This window comes from Schistocerca cancellata, chromosome 3 (assembly GCF_023864275.1).
Source record: "Schistocerca cancellata isolate TAMUIC-IGC-003103 chromosome 3, iqSchCanc2.1, whole genome shotgun sequence".
NCBI classification, from domain to species: Eukaryota; Metazoa; Arthropoda; class Insecta; order Orthoptera; family Acrididae; genus Schistocerca; species Schistocerca cancellata.
Window position 1 is genome coordinate 269,403,200 of NC_064628.1, and position 23,759 is coordinate 269,426,958.

General features: G+C 39.3%; 1 protein-coding gene across 10 annotated transcripts in view; it reads right to left on the reverse strand.

The window, feature by feature from the left end:
* LOC126174926 (liprin-beta-1) overlaps window positions 1–23,759 on the reverse strand; it is a 967,251-nt gene that overhangs the window by 100,218 nt on the left and 843,274 nt on the right. For 6 of the 10 annotated variants that reach the window (XM_049921373.1, XM_049921371.1, XM_049921368.1 and 3 more), the window contains 4 exons: window positions 23,092–23,759; window positions 22,051–22,230; window positions 19,383–19,598; window positions 18,836–18,958 (listed from right to left, as the gene is read on the reverse strand). In XM_049921373.1, the coding sequence (XP_049777330.1) occupies window positions 18,836–18,958; window positions 19,383–19,598; window positions 22,051–22,230; window positions 23,092–23,759 (1,187 nt within the window). The remainder of the gene's footprint in view (window positions 1–18,835; window positions 18,959–19,382; window positions 19,599–22,050; window positions 22,231–23,091) is intronic. The other 4 variants (XM_049921374.1, XM_049921375.1, XM_049921367.1 and 1 more) reach the window with 3 other exon arrangements.

Sequence of the window (23,759 nt, forward strand, 5' to 3'; positions counted from 1 at the left end):
ACCTCTTTATAGATTTCAAAGCAGCTTATGATAGCATAAATAGAGAGCAGTTATATCAAGCTCTAGATGAACTGGGTATCTCTAGAAAGTTGGTAAGGATGGTGAGAATGACAATGAGCGAAACACAAGGTAGTGTAAGAATAGGAGGAATGACGTCCAACACATTGAGTATTAATAATGGAGTGCGACAAGGGGATGCATTGGCATGCCTTCTCTTTAATGCCGCCCTGGAGAAGGTGATGAGAAACGCAAATCTTCTGAACAGAGGAACGATCTATAAATCAGTGCAGATACTGGCCTACACAAATGTCATAAATATAATAGCAAGAACACAAAAAGCAATGGAAGAGACATTTACAGCTCTTGAACAGGTCAGTAGGAACATGGGGTTAATTATTAATGAACAAAAAACAAAATATATGGCAGCTGGAAAAGCATATAGAGAAAATATGCCAAATGCAATAACAATGGGCAATTATACATTTAAGAGAGTTGAACATTTCAAGTATCTGGGCTCGACAGTTACACATCTAAATAATACCTCCTTTGAAATTAAGCAGAGATTTATACTGGCCAACAGAGCCTATTTTTCCCTAACAAGACTTCTATCCTCAAGGCTCCTGACTCGTACCATGAAATTAATTATGTGTAAATCACTTATACGACCAGTGCTTACATATGCCTCTGAAGCCTGGACATTAACAACTAAAGATATTGAAACACTGGATGCATTTGAAAGAAAGGTACTTAGACGAATTATCGGCTCAATCTGTGAAAGAGGGAGATGGAGGAGGAGATACAACCATGAGTTGTATACAATATACAAAGACCAATCCATCAGAAGGATAGTGAAATCATCCAGACTGAGGTGGGCGGGACATGTGGCTCGCATGCATGATACAGAAGTACCAAAAAGAATATTACAAGGAAAGCCAGGAGGGCAGAGAGGACATGGTCGACCAAGAGCCAGATGGGAAGATGGAGTAATCGAAGATCTTAGGAAGATGGGCTATAGAAACTGGAGAGTATTGGCAAAGGACCGAGAGAGATGGAAGGACATTGTAGAAGAGGCCAAGGCTCATCATGAGCTGTAGAGCCAAGAAAGAAGAAGAAGAGTATTTCAAGAGTACAAAGTATATCATGACAAGAACATCTTCCACCTGCATTCCATCATCCTACTTTCTATACCTGCACTGTGAAAGCACCATTGTAGCGAAATTAACAGACATCTGCTCCCATTTCTGGATCTTGCCACACAATTTAAATACCTAGACAAACACATCCAAGTGATATTAAATGGAATGAAAATGTCGTTTCCGTACCAGTAAAGGTAAATTTAAGGCAGATGTGTTGGGAGAATTCTTAGAAAGTGCATTTTATCTATTCAGGCAACTGTATACAAGACTCTAGCATGGCTTGCTCTGTACTGTTCTGCTGGTCGTTGCCCATATCAAGCCTGTCTGATACAAGATGTCAAGAAACTCAGAAACCGTTTTCTCCAATCATAATAGGTCAGAATAATCTATTAAAACTCTCAGAGAACTTCCATGGGGATCTCTGAAACCCTGTTGAGTGAATTTAGAAAATTTGTGTATAAGGTGGAGTTCAACAAAAAAAAAGTTGTGAACATTTGTCAAAACAAAACAAGTAGTGAACATAAGTCAACTATTAAATAATGTGTAGTCTCCCACATGGTCCTGCCTTTCATACTGTTGGTTTTGTTAGTATTGGGACTGGAATTTGTGAATGGTTGCTTCGGGCAAGTTTTAAAGAAGTGTCATTTGGAGGGTAGGAATCTTGAGCTAGGGTTTGACAAGTGTGTTGGAGGGGTAAAGAGGGTGGTACATACCATAGTACTCTGGGTGGCTATGGACAGCATATGAAGAACAAATAATCTCATTTCATGATCTGACTTCAGAAATTCAAACACAGTTCATTTATTTTTCAATTTTAATTTCTGTCTTATGCTATGAGTAGCTATTTACTTTTTTTACTCAATAATTCAAAAGTTAACATATATTACTTACTATATTCAGCTAGCTTCTTAGACCACTCAGAAAGCTTCATCTTACCTACAATACAGTAACCATTTCATAACAGGATTGCGTTTATAACAAACTGTCAAACAACGAGAATTCAGCATCCAGGCGATTCATCAAAAAAAGTTGTAATTTGGCAAGAAAAAATAAAAGGTTTACTGCAGGTCTGTGTGATACTGAAGGGTCTAGGTGATAGGGAAAATGTAGATCATTCCTGTTTTCAATTGGGGTTTTGGAATCTAATTACAGGCTGACGAAACATGTTTAATGCTATGTATTATGGCTGTTTTGGAGACCAAAAATCTATAAACATGGACTCTGCAAACGGTGATCTTGTGCCATCCAGTTTTGTCTTTCTGTGATATCCAAAAGGCAGTAGACAGTGATTCAACTGTGATTCTCAGGTTTTACCCCTTGACTTTTATTTGATACAGCTCCATAGTGTCACTCAGTAAGGTGTCTGAGGGACGAGGGTGACAACTACCTTTTGCATACCAGAATTGTAATAGGGTTAAAAACTTCCAAGCACAGCAAGTCATTCTTAACAGGGAGAAATTCTCTCAGATGAAAGAAGCTCTGAGCACAACACAAGTGAGAGTTATAAGACCATTACATTCACAATATACTTAAATGACCCAGTGAATAAAGTTGGAAGCCTCAGGAGGCAGTTTGTGAATGCCACTGTTGTATATTGGGAAGTCACAGTGTCAGAAAATTATAGTGAAATGCAAGAAGACATGCAGAGAATCAACAGTTGGTGGCGGGGTGGGCTGTCACCTTCGACATAAACAGATATAATTTATAGCATTTACAGATGCATAAAACACATTATTGCCTAATTAAATGACTGGCAAACAATCACTGTAAACAGTGAAGATCCTAAATATGTAAGAATACAGTATTACTCATAAGTACGTATGGGGTTTCAGAAGACGACTCCCTGAAAACAGCAAGACATATGGTAAACAGATGCAACAGTCGATACAACATCTCCCCAAATTTTTAACTCACATTACAGGTGCTGAATATGGGTGACTTTTATGATGTGGCAAATGTTAATATGTGTGTGAAATATGTGCACATGCGCAACAACAGCAGCCCCCTTTTGAAATCTTTTAATCTGATTGCCTGTCTGCAGGCCCAAACTAATTTGATGCATGTGAGGTGGATGATTTGTCTGCATATTCTGACATGTTTCATTACTAGTGACGCCCTCTGCAACTACGCCATTGTGTGATTACAAATGGAAACTTGGAAGGGCACTCTATCCACTGGTAATTGTCATTTTTCTGTACATCTTGTGGTTTTTATTCATTAATTTTCTGGTACCCCAAAGATACTTATGAGTATTTCTTTGTCCAGGGTGACCAAAAGTGGAGTCACTGCATTAAACTGTAGATAAATCAGGTACCGAGCTGAGATTTGTTGGAAGATTTCTGAGGAAATATACTTCATCCATCAGACAAGTAGCTTACAAAGCTTTTGTAACAGAGATACTCAACTACAGTGGTAGAAGCTACAAGGAAAGGTTTTGCAACACAAGGACATTTATTATTAGAATTCTGAGAGTGTTCTTTCCAAGAAGAGTCTAACAACATATTGCTTCCTCCCATTTATATCTATATATCAAAAAATGCCCTTAAAGGTAAAATCAGAGATATTCAAGCCCACAGAGAAGCGTAACTACAGTAATTGTTTCATTCACCATTTATTACTGGAAGGGAAAACTAGAGGAATCATAGCGGTACGTGAAACATCTTCACGTACATGTGCAACATGGGTTCAGAGCTAGAAAGTCAACTCAGATGACAAATTTTGCCTTCTTAAATGAAGTAGCAAAAGCAGTGGATGTTATGCAACATGTATCTGGGATATTTCTGGATCTAAATACAGCCTTTGATGTTACTGATTATGGCATTCTCTTGCGTAAATTAAGTAATTATGGAATTAGAGGCCAGTCTGAAAGGTGGCTCCAGTTGTACCTTAGTAATCATCATCAGATTACAGAAATAAAACACAAAGATAGTGAAACACAAAAAAATTTCTAGTTTTTACAGTGACAAGGGGAAAATCAAGTATGGAGTCCCACAAGGGTCAGTTCTGGGACCTGTTCTGTTTCTGCTGTATATAAATGACTTGGCTAGTAAAATACATGATGGGGAAAATCTGCAAGAGGCAGCAATATCAGTTATGCATATCTTAATGCACTGGTTCAGGACCAATAGGCTAATCACAATTTCTGAAAAAACTGTGGCAGTTAACTTCCACACCGCGCAAAACCACTGTACTCCAAACCCTGTTTTCACAATCGAAGGAAAATTTTTTCCTTCGATTGTGAAAACAGAGTTCAGGCAGATCTGAAGTGGGAGGTGCACCTAAACAATTTAAATATGAATCTGAATTCCCCCCCCCCCCACACACTCCCCACCCCTTAACCATGGACCTTGCCGTTGGTAGGGGGGCTTGCGTGCCTCAGCAATACAGATAGCCGTACCGTAGGTGCAACCACAACGGAGGGGTATCTATTGAGAGGCCAGACAAATGTGTGGTTCCTGAAGAGGGGCAGCAACCTTTTCAGTAGTTGCAAGGGCAACAGTCTGGATGATTGACTGATCTGGCCTCGTAGCAATAACCAAAACGGCCTTGCTGTGCTGGTACTGCGAACGGCTGAAAGCAAGGGGAAACTACAGCCGTAATTTTTCCAGAGGGCATGCAGCTTTACTGTATGGTTAAATGATGATGGTGTCCTCTTGGGTAAAATATTCCAGAGATAAAATAGTCCAGCATTCGGATCTCTGGGCGGGGACTACTCAGGAGGATGTCGTTACCAGGAGAAAGAAAACTGGCGTTCTACGGATCGGAGCGTGGAATGTCAGATCCCTTAATCGGGCAGGTAGGTTAGAAAATTTAAAAGGGGAAATGGATAGGTTAAAGTTAGATATAGTGGGAATTAGTGAAGTTCGGTGGCAGGAGGTACAAGACTTCTGGTCAGGTGAATACAGGGTTATAAACACAAAATCAAATAGGGGTAATGCAGGAGTAGGTTTAATAATGAATACGAAAATAGGAATGTGGGTAAGTTACTACAAAGAGCATAGTGAACGCATTATTGTGGCCAAGATAGATACAAAGCCCACACCTACTACAGTCGTACAAGTTTATATCCCAACTAGCTCTGCAGATGATGAAGAAATTGACGAAATGTATGACGAAATAAAAGAAATTATTCAGATTGTGAAGAGAGACGAAAATTTAATAGTCGTGGGTGACTGGAATTCGGCAGTAGGAAAAGGGAGCGAAGGAAACGTAGTAGGTAAGTATGGATTGGGGGTAAGAAATGAAAGAGGAAGCCGCCTGGTAGAATTTTGCACAGAGCACAACTTAATCATAGCTAACACTTGGTTCAAGAATCATGAAAGACAGTTGTATACATGGAAGAAGCCTGGAGATACTAGAAGGTATCAGATAGATTATATAATGGTAAGACAGAGATTTAGCAACCAGGTTTTAAATTGTAAGACATTTCCAAGGGCAGATGTGGACTCTGACCACAATCTATTGGTTATGACCTGTAGATTAAAACTGAAGAAACTGCAAAAAGATGGGAATTTAAGGAGATGGGACCTGGATAAACTGACTAAACCAGAGGGTGTACAGAGTTTCAGGGAGAGCATAAGGGAACAATTGACAGGAATGGGGGAGAGAAATACAGTAGAAGAAGAATGGGTAGCTTTGAGGGATGAAGTAGTGAAGGCAGCAGAGGATCAAGTAGGTAAAAAGACGAGGGCTAGTAGAAATCCTTGGGTAACAGAAGATATACTGAATTTAATTGATGAAAGGAGAAAATATAAAAATGCAGTAAATGAAGCAGGCAAAAAGGAATACAAATGTCTCAAAAATGAGATCGACAGGAAGTGCAAAATGGCTAAGCAGGGATGGCTAGAGGACAAATGTAAGGATGTAGAGGCTTATCTCACTAGGGGTAAGATAGATACAGCCTACAGGAAAATTAAAGAGACCTTTGGAGAAAAGAGAACCACTTGTATGAATATCAAAAGCTCAGAAGGAAACCCAGTTCTAAGCAAAGAAGGGAGAGCAGAAAGGTGGAAGGAGTATATAGAGGGTCTATACAAGGGCGATGTACTTGAGGACAATATTATGGAAATGGAAGAGGATGTAGATGAAGATGAGTTTGACAGAGCACTGAAAGACCTGAGTCGAAACAAGGCTCCAGGAGTAGACAACATTACATTAGAACTACTGACAGCCTTGGGAGAGCCAGTCCTGACGAAACTCTACCATCTGGTGAGCAAGATGTATGAAACAGGCGAAATACCCTCAGACTTCAAGAAGAATATAATAATTCCAATCCCAAAGAAAGCAGGTGTTGACAAATGTGAAAATTACCGAACTATCAGTTTAATAAGTCACGGCTGCAAAATACTAACGCAGATTCTTTACAGACGAATGGAAAAACGGGTAGATGCCGACCTCGTAGAAGATCAGTTTGGATTCCGTAGAAATATTGGAACATGTGAGGCAATACTGAACTTACAACTTATCTTAGAAGAAAGATTAAGGAAAGGCAAACCTATGTTTCTAGCTTTTGTAGACATAGAGAAGGCTTTTGACAATGTTGACTGGAATACTGTCTTTCAAATTCTAAAGGTGGCAGGGGTAAAATACAGGGAGCGAAAGGCTATTTACAATTTGTACAGAAACCAGATGGCAGTTATAAGGGTGGAGGGGCATGAAAGGGAAGCAGTGGTTGGGAAGGGAGTCAGACAGGGTTGTAGCCTCTCCCCGATGCTATTCAATCTCTATATTGAGCAAGCAGTAAAGGAAACAAAAGAAAAATTCCGAGTAGGTATTAAAATACATGGAGTAGAAATAAAAACTTCGAGGTTTGCCGATGATATTGTAATTCTGTCCGAGACAGCAAAGGACTTGGAAGAGCAGTTGAACGGAATGGACAGTGTCTTGAAAGGAGGATATAAGATGAACATCAACAAAAGAAAAACAAGGATAATAGAATGTAGTCGAATTAAGTTGGGTGATGCTGAGGGGAATTAGATTAGGAAATGAGACACTTAAAGTAGTAAAGGAGTTTTGCTATTTGGGGAGCAAAGTAACTGATGATGGTCAAAGTAGAGAGGATATAAAAAGTAGACTGGCAATGGCAAGGAAAGCGCTTTTGAAGAAGAGAAATTTGTTAACATCGAGTATAGATTTAAGTGTCAGGAAGTCATTTCTGAAAGTATTTGTATGGAGTGTAGCCATGTATGGAAGTGAAACATGGACGATAAATAGTTTGGACAAAAAGAGAATAGAAGCTTTTGAAATCTGGTGCTACAGAAGAATGCTTAAGATTAGATGGATAGATCACATAACTAATGAGGAGGCATTGAATAGAATTGGGGAGAAGAGGAGTTTGTGGCACAACTTGACAAGAAGAAGGGATCGGTTGGTAGGACATGTTGAGGTATCAAGGGATAACCAATTTAGTATTGGAGGGCAGTGTGGACGGTAAAAATCATAGAGGGAGACCAAGAGATGAATACACTAAGCAAATTCAGAAGGATGTAGGTTGCAGTAGGTACTGGGAGATGAAGAAGCTTGCACAGGATAGAGTAGCATGGAGAGCTGCATCTAACCAGTCTCAGGACTGAAGACCACAACAACAACAAACATGCTGTTAGGTTCCCCACTCAGAATACAAAGCTGCTCAGCAGTGCTGACAATGTACCATTGTAGTATACAGTCGCTACTTATGTACGGAATCATTTTTTTGGGGAAATTCCACAAATCCTACAAAAGCATTTAAAATAAAGAAAAAGATCATAAGGGTGATAAAAAAAAGCTAAATGCAAGGATTCCTGTAGACCCCTTTTAAGACTCTCAAAATATTGCCACTGCTTTGCTTGTATATGTACAAAATACTAATTTTCACAACAGGCAGCATCTTAGAAAAGCAAAATTTCTTCAGACACAACTGTGATATACACACACATGAAATTAGGCAGAAGATGAACCTACACATTAACACAGTAAAGCAGTAAATACAAACTTATGTAAAAGAGCAGTGTATCATACTGGAGTTATGCTATATAACCATTTGCCTTCTGACCTAAAATGCATACCAACATTAAATGCATTTAAAATAAAGTTAAAATAGTTCCTTCTTGACCACTTCTTCTGTTCTTTGTCTGAATTAATGGAACTTCGTTATAAGTGAACATCATTTATCAAATTTTACACTTGTAGAAGCAATGTAGTACACCAACCTACATTATAATGCTTTTTTATTGTCAATAATGATGTCAAAATGACTACTGTATTGTAAATAAACTAGGTTTACCACTGTCCTACATGAAATGTACAAACAATGTACTACAATGATTCTTGGACAAACAAATAAACAACATGATGACCATGCAATTCACACTTACGTGTTTTCAGAGGTTTCATAGTAACACTTTCAGGCTATTTCCCTACTGTTTCACTCACAATTAGCACATCATGGGATAATTGAACACCTAAATATTTTGTGTGAGCTCAGATTATTCTTATTTCATAACAATCTATGTGGAAACAAACAAAATATTTTGGCATTCAGAGGAGAAAGTTGGTGACTGAATTTTTGTGAAAATCTCTTGCCACAACGAAAAACTCCTTTTTTTTTTTTTTTAAAATGATTGCCACTCAAATTTGCTTACGACATCCATTACACTTTATCCTCAATTGCACTGTAAAACAAAAATGAGCTACCCTTCTTTGAAATTTTTAGATGTCCACCATCAATCCTATATGGTACAGAACCCATACTATATAGCATTACTCCAGACAATTGCAGTATGAATAGCACATGATTTCATTAAATGGAGAGAGAAGCCAGGAGGAAGGGGGTAAAGAAGACATTGGTCACTGTAAGTATGAATGTTTGATTAACAGCAAAGAAAATGTATGACACTGTTTTCTTAACAACTGTTACTTCATATAATCATAGCAATTATCAAAATTTGCATAAAAGTAACACTATAGCATGCTTTTTACATTCTGTACAAACAAATTCATTAATAATACTGCAAGTGGTAATTTACATGCATAAGAGATAAACACTACATACACAAAAGTTAACAGTCCCAGTAGTGTCATCATGCACTAAAGCAAACCTGCTGAGAAGTGGTATATTTCTTCCTTCTTCCTCAAAAGTTAATAAAACAAAAAAAGACACTTAAACTTAATTATCAACTATCTGAGACTGTATCATCTTGTTTGTAATAAAACTGAATGAAGTAACAGAAACCTTCTGGAAATGGAGAAAGATTCAAGCAGAAGACAAGAATAGGTGTCAATTCAAAAAAAAAAGTTGACGTGTTGTCACTTGTGTACTTACACAACACCACACATTAGAAAAAATTACTGAGACAGAAAAAGTTCTTAGGTAGTAATTTAGAAGATAAGAAGTATGAAAAAAATTCATTCTGTCCCTCTCATACATGTAACAAACATTATCATCATGATTATGAACAAATGTCTCACCAAAAACTTTTTTCACAATGTTCACATGGCAAAAAATTATACGAATGTAAACAAGAAGGGGCTACAAATTCCAATCCTATATTTTTGGCTATGGCTGCTGCAGACGTGCAATGAAAGAACAATTTTTTTTTAACAAAGGAGCTCAAATTTTGATCAAATTTTTCATGGAAAAATACAACACAGGGGCATGACACATTACCTTTTCCAGGGTTGGGTTGGGTTATTTGGGGAAGGAGACCAGACAGCGAGGTCATCAGTCTCATCGGATTAGGGAAGGATGGGGAAGGAAGTTGGCCGTGCCCTTTTAAAGGAACCATCCCGGCATTTGCCTGGAGCGATTTAGGGAAATCACAGGAAACCTAAATCAGGATGGCCGGATGCGGGATTGAACCGTCGTCCTCCCGAATGCGAGTCCAGCCTTTTCCAGGTAACTGATAAATACGATACTTCGTGAATAATCAAACAGCTACTGCCACGACTTTTGCAAGTGATACAATCACTTTTGAAGTGATGAAAACTCGTTCTCAAAGTTAGAAACACATCTTTGATCACTGGTTGCTTTCAATTTGGCCCACACTAGGTCTGTCAGATGTGAGGACAAGCCCCAAAACTTAGTTCACAAAAAAATTTGTTTATGCTAAATTCTCGCTTGTTCCAAATACACCAACTAAACCTAAACTTGCTGCAAAAGGGCACTCGTCTCATTGCACAATAGCATCACAGACTGGAGCAGTTGAATCACATTATTAATCAGGACTTTGACTACTTTTCAATGTGCCCTGAAAGGAAGACAGTTATCCTTCAGTTCTTTACCACATCTCTCTGCACCACTTTCTGCCACCCCACAAAGTCTGTGAAATATCCTGCAGTTTTTCACAGTGAAGATAGTGGGGAAAAAGTGTAACATATTGCATACATAGTCGCAAACACACACACTCTTCCACACAGAATTAATTAATGTTAGGCCTAACAACAACATTCTCAACCATAAAAATTTTGACGTAAATAACTTCTACATTAAGTTCTATGCATAGTAGTTGCAGATGACAAACTGTGAAATGGAAACAACTGTATGAGTGCATAGTTTCATGGTGATATGCACTGATAAAATTCTCTAGAGTTTCCGGCCACGTCAAGTGGTTTAAAATAAATGCGCTTTCAGCCTAGTACTCCTCGGCCAGTGTCAAGTGGTGATTGTTTGCTACCTTCTGTGACGTCACAGGTGCCTGCTCCAACATCATGTAGAGTAATGTTTTCATTGTGCGCATGTCATGCCCACTTCAACCATCCCATGGCCTGGTCTCAAGCCGTGCTTAGCTGTAGGCCACCATCTGTATTGAGGGTGTTGTCACAAATTTTTAACTCAATTGCTTCTTTAATTAAGCTATCCCAGAAGCTCATAGTCCGTGTAATAACTGATCTCTCTTTGAATGTTATATAAAGCCCAATTTCTACAGCATTCTCTGCTAATTCTGATTTCTGAGGGTACCAAAGGTGAAAGCATCTCTTGTTTTGTGCACATCATGTTCAATAGTACACACTGCATGTCTGATATAAAACTCCCCACACGCACTCAGTATTTTATATACTCCTAGCATTCTGAGGTCTGCATCACCTTTCACAGGCCCCTTGAGTTGTCAAATTTTTGTTGGAGCCCTGAAGACAGGATTGATTTTAGGCCTCTTTAGGAACCGGCAAATCTTTCCTGTTACTGAGCTACAGAATAGCAAAAATGGAAGCTTCTTCAAATCCTAGTTGGCGACCTTCTGCTTCCATGATTTCAGAAAGATGGCTTGCGAAATCTGGCAGTTGTTGTAGCCATTTTCCTTGAATACTTTCTGTAAGCGTCTCAGTGGCTTCGGCAGGTTTTCAGCGAAAGATTGTTTCCATTTGATGCACCGAGGACCTTGGAATAGAACGTTTCTGCGAGGACCTTGGAATAGAACGTTTCTGCGACAGACTGTGAGAGCTGTTAGCGTGCAGATATTGGTCCATGTGGATGAGTTTCCGTTAAACATTGTGGCTGTGATACCCATTTGCTTTATGGCATGTGAAGATGTCAAGGAAAGGCAAGGCTCCATTGATCTTTACCTCCATTGTGAATTTGTCGTTGTGGATACGGTCCAAGAGTTCTCCCAGATTTTCATGTCCATGAGAAGACAATTAACCTGTTGTTGATGTAATGATGAAACCAATAAGGCTTTGCAGGAGTTGTGTCCAGGGTGATGTCCTTACAGTGCTCCTTACACAGGTTGGCTGCAATTGGAGTTACTGGGCTCCCCATTGTGACTCTATCTGTCTGATTAAAATATTCTCCATCATACAAAAAATATGATTTCCAAGAGTGCTTAAATAAATCCACATTGGTGTCATCAAATAACTGAGACAGCAGGTCCATGGAATCCTGGATGGGAATGCGCATGAATAATGAGACCACAGCCAAGCTGACCACAATATCTCCTCCTCCAAGATGGAGGTATTTAATTCAACTTATGAAGTCAGTCCCTTTCATACAGCCTAGGCACCCATGGTAGTCGCATCTGCAGCGATGATAAGTCCCTCTCGAAATATACCAAGGGTCCCACTGAAGCCTTCACTGAGCTTAATTATCCTCCCAACTGTGTACAAAAACAAATCTCCTGTGCTTTACCTTTCCAGTCTCCAACCACTCCAACCACCGTCTGGCCACAGAGGAGCATTCCCCTCGTAACTCAGTACCACCCATGACTGGAGCAACTGAATTACATTCTCCACTAGGGTTTCAATTACCTCTTGTCAAGACCTAAAATGAAAAATGTCCTGCCCACTATCCTTCCCAACCCTCCCACAGTAGTATTCCGCCATCCACCTAACCTGCACAATATACGTGTCCATCCTTACACAACCCCTGCTCCCAATCCCTTACCTCATTACTCATACCCCTGTAATAGATCTTGATGCAAGACCTGTCCCATACATCCTCCCACCACCACCTACTCCAGTCCGGTCACTAACACCACCTGTCCCATCAAAGGCAGGGCTATCTGTGAAACCAGTCATGTGGTCTACAAGCTAAGCTGCAACCACTGTGCTGCATTATATGTACGTATGACAACCAACAAGCTGTCTGTCCGCATGAATGGCCACCGACAAACTATGGCCAACAAACAAGTGGACCACCCTGTTGCTGAACATACTGCCAATGTGATATCCTTCATTTCAATGACTGCTTCACTTCCTGTGCCATATGGATCTTTCCCACCAACACCAGCTGTTCTGAATTGTGCAAACAGTAACTTTTCCTGCAATACATCCTACGTTCCTGTAGCCCTCCTGGCCTCAACCTTCGTTAGTCACTATCCTCACCCATCCAGCCCCTTCCCTACTCCCATTCCAGCACTACACAGCCATCATTCCACAACATACCCAGTCTTTTTAGTTTTATTTATTTATTTTTAAATTTATTTCTCTCCTTTTCCACTACCCCCCCCCCTCCCCACCTCTCCCCTGCCCTCTGCCTAACCTGCAGCACTTCACTGTCCGTCATCCCCACTATACTATCCCTCCCCCTCCCCGCCTCCTCCTTACCCCCACCCAGTCACCACTCCCATCATGCACTGGTGCTGCTGCTCGCAGTTTGGTTTTCAGTTGCCCAAAACAACAGTCCTGAGTGTAAGTTGTGTGTGTGTGTGTGTGTGTGTGTGTGTGTGTGTGTGTGTGTGCGTGTGTGCATGCGTGTGTGAGCGTGTGTGTGTGTGTGTGTGTGAGAGAGAGAGAGAGAGAGAGAGAGAGAGAGAGAGAGAGAGAGAGAGAGAGAGTGTGTGTGTGTGTGTGTGTGTATTGTTTACAAAGGCCATTGGCCAAAAGCTTTAATTGTGAAAGTCTTTTTGTTGTGCCTATCTGCGACTCAGCATCTCCACTATATGGTGAGTAGCAGCTTTCCTTCTCATAATATTGAAGTCAGTCATGTTCTTGATATGGTGTACACGGTGACCAATGTCTGCCGTAAGAAGGCTGGCCAGATGTTTAACAAGTCTGTAAAACAGTGATCCACGCTGCTCACAATGGGAACTAAATGTGTGTTCTTCTTCTGAACCTCTGTAAGCCCATACAATGTAGATGGTCGAGGGGCCCTAGGGAGGCAATTCGTAATGACATTCTCTTCCAGTGAAAACCTCGTGAGAAGCTCCAAAATCTTCTTCATTGTTCTGGAGTCGGATCCCTTGATAATTTTTTATATCTCTCTTCCCACAGCATCAACCGAACCTTTACATCACAGTCGCTCATTCCATTATGATGGCTGCATTGACCTCGTCAGCTGTCAGGATTACAAGATGATGATTGTTGCAGACTTCTTTAAGACCAGAAAGCAGTTGGACACAGACAGACACAAGCTAATGGCCATCTGCCTGCAGCTGATGGAATTCCTCTCAGCTTTGGATTGGGAATGAATTGATGTAGCCACAGCAGCACAACAAATGTCATCACAAAAGACAACCAAAGAAAAGCAGAAAGGGAATTTCAGCCGCCTTTCGCAGCAACAGCATGGCTCAGAGCAGAAAATTAGAGAATGTGCCATTATCAACATCATGACGAGAAACATCAATGCATGTGCCATGCCTCTCCTGTCAGCTGACACAGGCAATGCAACCACCATCATGGAATGAGCCAACTATGATGTGAAGATTTGGTTGATACTGGAGGAGGAGACATATCAAAAATTATCAAGGGACCTGACATCCAGAATAATGACGAATGTCGGAGCTTCTCAAGAGGTCTTCACTGGAAGAGAGTGTCATTAAAAATTTCGTCCTTTGTGCACCTCTACCACCTACATTGCAGGTTCACAAGAAGAACACACCTGAATGTCCCATCATGAGCACCAGTGGATCGCCAACTTTAAGATAGTGAAACATCTGGCCAGCCTCCTTACTCTGCACATTGGTCACCGTGTTCACCATATCAAGAATACAACTAATTTCATCAGTCAAATTAAATGCATGCCTGCCTCTTGGAGGAGGAGATATTATGGTCAGGTCTGATGTGGTTTCATTATTCTTGTGCTTTCCCATCCAATATTCCCCAGATCTGTTCTCCCAGTCATTTGACACTACCCTTGTGAATTTATTTAAGCACACTCTGATGTCCTCGTATTTTTTGTATGAAGGAAAATATTTTAATCAGATGGACAGCATCGTGATGGAAAGCCTGTTAGCTCCAATTATAGCCAACCAGCACTTTGAGGACATCGCCTTGGGCATGGCTCCTACAAAGCCTAGTTGCTTTTATCATGATGTCAATAACACGTTTCTTGATTGGTCTCATGGATACAAAAAGCTGGGAGAATTTTTGGACTACATCAATAATATCCACAACAATATCAAGCTCTCGACTGAGGTTGAGACTGATGGTGCACTGCGCCTTTCCTTGACATCCTCATCCACTGTAAAACAAATGGGGTGTCTCAGCCACAGTGTTTCCTGGAAACATGCCCACACTTAACAATATTGTATGCTAACAGCTATCATCATCCACCACACACACATTCGGTTTTGAGGACATTGGTGCATTAAGGGGAAGCTGCCTCTGTAATTCAAAAAATAAAAATCACAGCATGTGGTAACAAGGCATATATAAAAAAATCTTGCCTATTCTCAAATTCATGAATATTTCCTTAAAAACTCGAATTTATATATGTACAGGCAGTAAAGAGCATTTTCCTTGTTGTTCAATAGAAAAGAAAAGAAAAACCCACTGATTATGGACTAACTTCAGTGAAACCAGTTAAAAAATGAAAAAAAAATGTCTTTTGCTCAAGGCAGGTCCCATAAAAAAAAAAAAAATAAATAAAACAAATAAAATAAATAAATAAATATGAATATCCTGAGCTCTCGTCGAGTAAGTCGTCCTACAATCCCAGGCCACAAGGGACATTCTTGAGTGCAAGATTCAGCTTCAATATCTATCCAATGCAACATATAGCGTAACCCACTCCAAAAGGAGGAGGAGGAGAGGGTAGGGTTTAAAAGCCTGACATGAATGAAACTATTTGGGACTGAGCACAAGCTAAGACTGAGGAAGCGAAGGGAAGGGAAGGGAGTCCCTATTCAAATCCAGTCAATGGTATACCCTATTACATGACTCAGAACCAAGTCTGAAATACATGTCATACTTCATCTTTCCTGTAACAAGTGGATAGAATTTTACAAGATCATGTGCAATGACCATTAGTCCATTGGTAAGAATGAACATTGCCAAATAGTGGGCAAGGGTTACTGCATCACGTGGCACACCTAGTTTCTCAACTCAAAATAGTTAATTTCAAGAGGTGATTTACAACCCATATTATATAGATCTTTCCTGGTGACATCAGCTTCTCTAAACTGCATAGATGGCAACTGTCCCTCTAAAACATATTTTGGCCCAGAAAACTGTTTTCATGTAACTCTGCATATTCCCACCCTATTTCCTGCCTCCACATTACTGACACCAATAACTCCTCTTTCTCTTTCATGCTCCACTGTAGTTATGCATATTTATGGACCCTTATCCACAGTTTTCTCAGTGGTCTACTACTATCTCCCAATGCCCACTAAAATCCATCTATGACAGTGTCCCCCTGTGTATCAATACTTGGGTTTGCTCTCACACCACATCCCTATGACCATGGTGTCAGGAGGATATAGTTGCACATCGTGTGTGTGTGTGGGGGGGGGGGGGGGGCATGTGCGCACAGCTGAGAGGGGATGGGAGGGAGTGGGGGAGCAAGGACTTGAATATTCAACCTCTTGTATACATGCTATAGCATTCCCCATGATGCTGAGCATTTCTATATGTTTGTATTCTTCAAAGGCTTTTCCATTACAGTCTTTTGTTTTGCTTTTAGTTAAGCTGTCCTCTTTGCTTCACTTCTTTGCTTTAAATTTTGTCTTGTTGCTCATTATTAGTAGTACCCTGAAATTTTAATCCCAGTTGTCACTCCATTGTCATCTTCTAATAATCTCCTATATCCTGCATCTCTTCTGATAAAAGATTTGAAGTGACTCTTCCAATCTTCAGAAACTATACATACAGCCTTATCATTTCCAACTTTATTCAGATTAAATAATCTCTGAAAATTCCAAAAGCACAAGAATTAACTATTTTCAGGTTTGTGTGAAGGTAATCCCAGAATCTGTTTCTTCCTTTTTAAATTGCTGGTAAGTAGATACTCTTGTTTCAAATTGTCATGCTCTATGTTGCAAAGCTTTATAAATTGTTGTTGGATTTCTATTGTCACTGAAATATGGCCATGTAATAGTCTAGAGGACAGCAGTTATCTACATCCAGCAATGTGTCCAGAGAGAGATTAAATTTCATTGCCTGCCTTTGGTCAGCAGGGTTTGATGCACAGAATCCTCCACAGCTACACTGCCTTCTGAAGTGATGCGCACTAGAATTTCCCTCCATACACACTGCCTCATACAAAAGTGAAATGTCCACAAGACAAGGTCCAATGCCTTGGAGAGGCACAGAGAGTTAGTCCTGGCATCATGGTGTAGGAAACCATCAGTAAGACTTCAGGGCATGGCTGATAGTGACTGAGGGAGCTCTTGCAGTATACCTCACGGACATCTGCTTTCTCATGTGTTACCTCTCATGCAACAGTATCACTGTGCCATTTTTCAACAGCATAATGCTTGTCCATACACAGCATAACCATCTTGGACTCTGCCCCGGCACCATTGTACAGGATATCAAGGACCAGTTAACAACAGTTGTAGACTAGCTCACCTAAGTGGGTGCATACTGCCAACTTCTTTGTAAATCTGATTTGATTTTGTATCACTTTAATAACATCACATACTCTCTCAACCTGTTAAGTTCCATTTCATTTCCTCCTGCTCTTCTGGGTACTTCACATTTTTTGTAAGGTAGTTTCCTGGACTGTTGCAGAGTTCTCAGGGGATACAGAAATTATGATACAGCAAAAACTGATGTGTAACACTACTGTTGTAGCTTACAATTTATTGGTTGCACAGGTATATTTATTTAGCCTGTAGGGAGATACCTTGAAGAGCTACCTATTGCCATTCGTGTTCCTGCATGCACATCAGTTTGCCCAATGTTACTTCAGAACAGGGGAGAGAGTACTGATTGTAGCCCAATAACTGAAAAAATTACTGCCCCAATAGTGTGTCATTGACTTCCTCCAGAACTTGAGCCTTGTGTCCTCTCCACCACCTCCTGTCACTTCCTTTTGTTGACACTACTGCCACTGTTAGCTATTCTTATTAATTTGGACTACAGAATTAATGGTGGCACTAGATTTCATCTTCAGAGAGAGATGTAACCTGCTCTTCATGATACTGTTGCAGTCATTACTGACATATAGTAATTGTTTCTGTCTTCTGCTTTTTTGTCAGCTGATTTCAAGCCAAGTTGGTAAAATTTTTCCCAAAAAAGTGCAAACATCTTCCACTGTGGTTCACCATTTCCTTTACAAAATAAAGGAGACTGCTCTGTAGTAAGACAGGTGTTCCAGAATCATTTTGTACCACACCAATACCAGCAGACACGTATTGCAAAGTTTGCAGTACACAAAAAATTATGTCGTTAATTTCTCATCTTTCTGCTCCTTTAATGAACAGAAAGGGGGGAAAATCTCTCTGTGTGCTACACTCAGAGCAGTTTCTAACGTTTAGAGAAATTATTTTCTCTAACAAAACCATCACAATTAAAATAACAAACTTCTGCATTATAAAGTCATCGAAGTGCTACCTACTTTATCCTATCAAGCTTTGATAGGTTTCAAGAAGACTCGCGCTTCACAGACCACCTCCACTTTTAAAATATGTAAGAGGAATATTTTTCTGATACAGAACATTATCACATATAATTCCACAAACTAACCTTGGGTCCTCATCAAGTTACATGTGTACTTAATAGTAATCTCTTCCAATAAAGATCAAAGGAGATGTAGCTGAATCTCTGTCATGAATCTACTTCCAGAACCTAAACATTCCACTAACTATTTGTTTTTCTCTACAATCATGAGGTACACATTTCTCGAAAGTGAGTAGGAAACGAAACTAACTGCCACCATTCCTAGGAGAGCCATGAAAAAACACTGTCAAACAATCACCCCCATCATGATAAAAGAAATGAAATAGCCAGAGAAGAATAGTTTTATTTACTGGAAGTATTTAAGCATAAATAAAGAAGATGAGCCCTTCAGATGAAATTCATTGGTGTTGCTGGAGGTATAATAACAGGCATGGAAGAGATATGCTTACTCTAGGAGGGGGTATATCCTTGTAGTCTTCTCCGCTATTTGACTGACTTCCTATGCGACGTGGACTGCCATCAGACATGGACGAAACTGGACTTGGTGAAGGTGATGCCCCAACTAGTATCTGCTGTAAAACGGTATTGCATTCCATTTCAGTTCAATTAGCAAAACTTAATTCTCGTTACACATTACCAAGCTTGTACAAGTTTCCACAATTTAGATTAGTACAAAGTACTTCCTGCATCATTTTTTGCACAATTTACCAACATAAAAATTCTAAAAGTACTGTTTCTTAAAAGAAGCTCTAACTAAAACTGAAAAGAAGTCATGCATCACTGCAAATAAAATTTGTCACATTGCTGTATTATGAAATGTTATCTATTTAGTTGTACAACAAAATGAACAGCTGTGAGAATGATTCTACAAATGAAACAATGTGTTATATTAAACTTAATTCTGCTGCCAAACAAAATTTAGCACTAATAAAAGATGTAAGTGCATTAACATTTATCAACTAATACTGCTCCTCATTGAGAGGTATGTATACCTACCTGCATATTCGCTGCTGGTGAACCAATGGGTGTGGAAGTGGCATGAGCAGCAGCCCGTGGTGCAAGAGGTGGTTTGTTTCGACGCCTTTCTTCCGATAGTCGCTCTCGTAAATCTATGTTTTCTCGTTCAAGAGCTGCCATTTGTAACTTGAGATCTGATATAGTGGACATTAATTCAAGTTTCTGAGTTTCCAGGGATGACCTTGTCAACATTTCCTACACAGTAAAAGTAATTGTATTACTATATGAAACAAGAAAAGTAAATTCTGGGGTTTGGATGAATGAAATATAAAATAAAAGAAAGAAGAAAACAAAGACCCAGCTATCACAATAAGAAGGGAAACCATAAAGAATAAATTGAACACCCAGCTATCACAACAAGAAATGAAACCATAAAGGATAATTTAAATATATTATTAAATAAAAAATTTTAAATTATTAAAATTATTAGATTAAAAACTTAAACAGATACTTGTAAGCAGCCATTCTTTTCATACTCTGAACACACGTATCATCGAATAAATCCTTAACATATGGTACAGAAAAATCCTAAGCATACATTTTTGAGTTATTGGGGAAATACAGCATTAAATATTAAAATACAGCATTAAATATTAAAATTACAATATGTAGTAAGTGTATCATGCTTAATTTAACCTCTAATTTTGCAGTCCCTTGTAAGATTTTACCATTGTGGATACAGATTCTTAGTATTAAATGACATACTAATACACAAAATCAAACAATGGTAAATCCACATAGGAATATCAACAATGTAGGAAAAAACAGACTGCTACTTACTGTGAAGAAGACATTTTCTTTACTGTAGAAATTGCAGCACACACTATGTCACAGTAGGACATTACGCAGAGAATTGGAAAACAGAAAACAACCAGCCGTCAAACTTTAATTTCTACAACTGTCAGATAGTAAGAAACATGTTATAAGTGCAACAGCAAATTCTCAAACAAATTTAAATTGTTGCTGAAAATAATATTGCAACCAACAACTAAACACAGCAATTATGATTTACTCAAGGTTGACATATGTCTATCTACAATGTCAGGACATGTATTGATGAAGGCGATAACGCCAAAATAAGCTTATATACTAAAATAAAATATCATGTAGCACACTTGTTTTCCAATTCTCTGTGCAATGTTCTACTGTAAAGAAAACACATTATGTTGCAGACAGGCGCAATTAAGACACTTACACAAATTTATGAGCCACAGCCTTCCTCAGCAAAAGTGAAACTGAGAAGCACACACCATTCATACACACAAGCAAGCACACCTCATACACATGACTGCCAACCCAAGCAGTTGCTAATACACATAGCATTCCTTAACATTCAATTAATAAATAAACATAGTCTTGTACTACGCATTTTCTCCAATATATGCATATACTTTTAATTCTGATCATTGTTGTATTTAGGCCCTCTTTTGATTGCCTTTTCCCTGTAAATATAACCTGCAGTCCTCTGTTCAAAAGTTCCTATCTGTCTTAACAATAATCACATTCTTAATAATGAGGCATCTCCGCCTTTACTACTGGATACTATTCTTGTCATCATCAAAATAACAGCAATTTGCTTCATTACTGGTCACGCACAATCTATCTACTGTGGAATGCTTCCTCTCACAATACTAATATGACTGCATGTTTGAAAGACCATACACTTTCTTGATGTCTAAAAAATTTAAGTCTCTTTCCTTAGTTTTGCTAGTTCAGTTAATTTCTTGATATGAAGCATCTGTTCAGAACATGACCCCCTCCCTTCTATGTTTCAATATGGTTTTGGAAATAATCTTCTGCTATAGATAAAAGCAAGACACCTTTTTAATTATCAACATCAATTCTAGAGCATTTCTTATGTGGGAGAGCTGATTTCCAACTATCAGGCACCTTCCTTTCTATTTATTTTCTCAAATTCAGTGGTACCACTTCAGTCAAATCTACTTTATTATGGTCACGAAGTGAGCAAAGTGAGTCACTCTGTACATAGTTCACTGCATGTTCCTTAAACACAAAACAAAAGTTTTGTTATTGTATGTACATCCATGAGCCTTTCCGCTGAGGGGTGGCTCAGTAATACAGATAGCCATACCACAGTTGTAGTCATATCCGAAGATTATTTATGAGAAGCCAAACCAACATATGGGTTGCAAATATATGCTACAAAACACTGAATGAGGTTACGTATGCTGAAAATCCAGGTATGAAAGTAACTAATTCTTAAATCAAGTGGCTGTCTGACACCATGGCATTAAATACACAATTACCTAATGATTATAGCAAGACATTTTGAAAAAGTGTAAATATTGCTGAAAATCTAAAAGTTATCGTACAAACACCTTTGTGTGTAAAAATTCTGCATTTATACATTTCAAAACAGTAAATTCAAATATTGCTTTGGACAGCACAATGATTTTTTAGGTGACTCCCACTAATGACATCCAACCGAGATTTTTAGTCACTAGAGAAGGTTATTCAGCCAGTTATGAAGGATAGATAACCTCATTTGCTTTCAAAAACCATACACAACTTAAGCAGAGAAGGGAATTCCTGTTACTTACCCAACAGAGATACCTAGAAATACTGCAGAAGACTGACAACACTAGCCTATATCATAAAGAAAGATACAGTTTTTTTTCTGGCTTACCCTTTGTAAAAGATTCTCGCTGTTATCCAACTGCTTCCGTTTTTCATCCAATGTCTTCTCCAAATCTGCTATCTTGTCACCCTGGGCTTCTATCTGCTCCGTCAGAACACTCACTTGTAACTGGAGCGACTCCTTGTCTGCTTCCAGTTTTCGAATTCTCTCTTCTCCTTCTCCTGGGGGCTGTCAATAATAAGATATTTTTTAACGAGATGTTTACTTTATTGTTTGATGGTCTAGCTAAAAGAAAAAATGAAACAGAGACAATAAAATACAATGTTAATTTTTGTTCACTTCTGATATATTTAGAGATATTAAATGTTATGTTTCCAGACTGTGAGACCATGGAAATTTGATGATATAGTACCAAATGTATTGTTGATAGTCTTCTACATTTGATGCTGACATGTAATTTAGAAGATATAGCTTATTAAAGTGAAAATATAGGATATGTCATTATAAGTAAATGTAATGAATTATTATCACACAGGTGATTTATGTTGAGTGTGTGTGGGGGGGGGGGGGGGGGGGGGAGAGGGAGAGGGAGAGCGAGAGAGAGAGAGAGAGAGAGAGAGAGAGAGAGGGAGAGGGAGAGCGAGAGAGAGAGAGAGAGAGAGAGAGAGAGAGAGAGAGAGAGAGAGCTGTTTTTAAGAAGTATTTGTAATGCATTTACTGTAGACACAAACAAATTTCTTATGCATGCTCACTTTGCTTCACAATATACAAAATATACAACAAAACAAGGGATGCTGATTACACTATTTGTATGTATGTCAGTTTTTAAAACACTTAAATACAAAAAAGGTAAGGATAATTTACAGCATGCATCACCATGCCAGGTTAGAATGAATAGAAGTATAATTCTGGAACATAATGTTATTAATACCAGGACGACATGAAATAGGAGACAGTGGAAACTGAAGAAATGAATGTTAGAAAAGGTAGTGTTTAACTCTATGTCCACAAAAGTGTGAGCCATCTAGACCACTGTAAACACTTAACACAACTTGGAAACAAACAAATGGAGCACCGTAATCTCCTAACCTTGCTGGTAAGTGTTGACCGGCTACCATGCCAGCACCCATGGACAGCTCCATACAGATCAGGCTGACTGCCAGAACACAGATGACAAGCACAAAAACTGCGGCATGGGCATATCTGAGGTGTAGGCATGCCATGAGCACAGCTACATCCGTGACTGTTGTGAAGGTGGCAGTGTGAACTTGACAGGTCACACCAAGAACCATGGTGCACAGATCCGTGGCAAGCTGGTAGACGTTGTTGTGGTGAGGGGGATCGGTATCGGAGAGCTGCAGATGACCGGCACTTGGAATCACGGGTAGATCGATCACAACGTTTGCGTCGGCGGTCAAGGCTGCCACCTTTATCGGAGGGGGAGGCTGATGGGGGCGGCAGTTTCTGTGCCGAACCTCGCAGTGGCGGTTTGTGTGTAGGACCATTCACGCTACTGAAGTCTGGAGTGCTAGAAATGTCCTTGCCTCTGTGTACAGGTGATTCCAGGGTTCGAAAATCACTTTCTACATTCTGTATACCTCGACATGGTTCTATCTGGATGTAGCTGAAACTGTGGTTCTCCTCATTTTCTGCTTCCTTACTTTGTAAAAGACAACTGTCTTCAGTTTCTCTCGTTACAGGTATTGAAGAGTTCTTCATCCAATGAAAGTTCTCTCTGCAGCCCTTTGTGTTTTGAT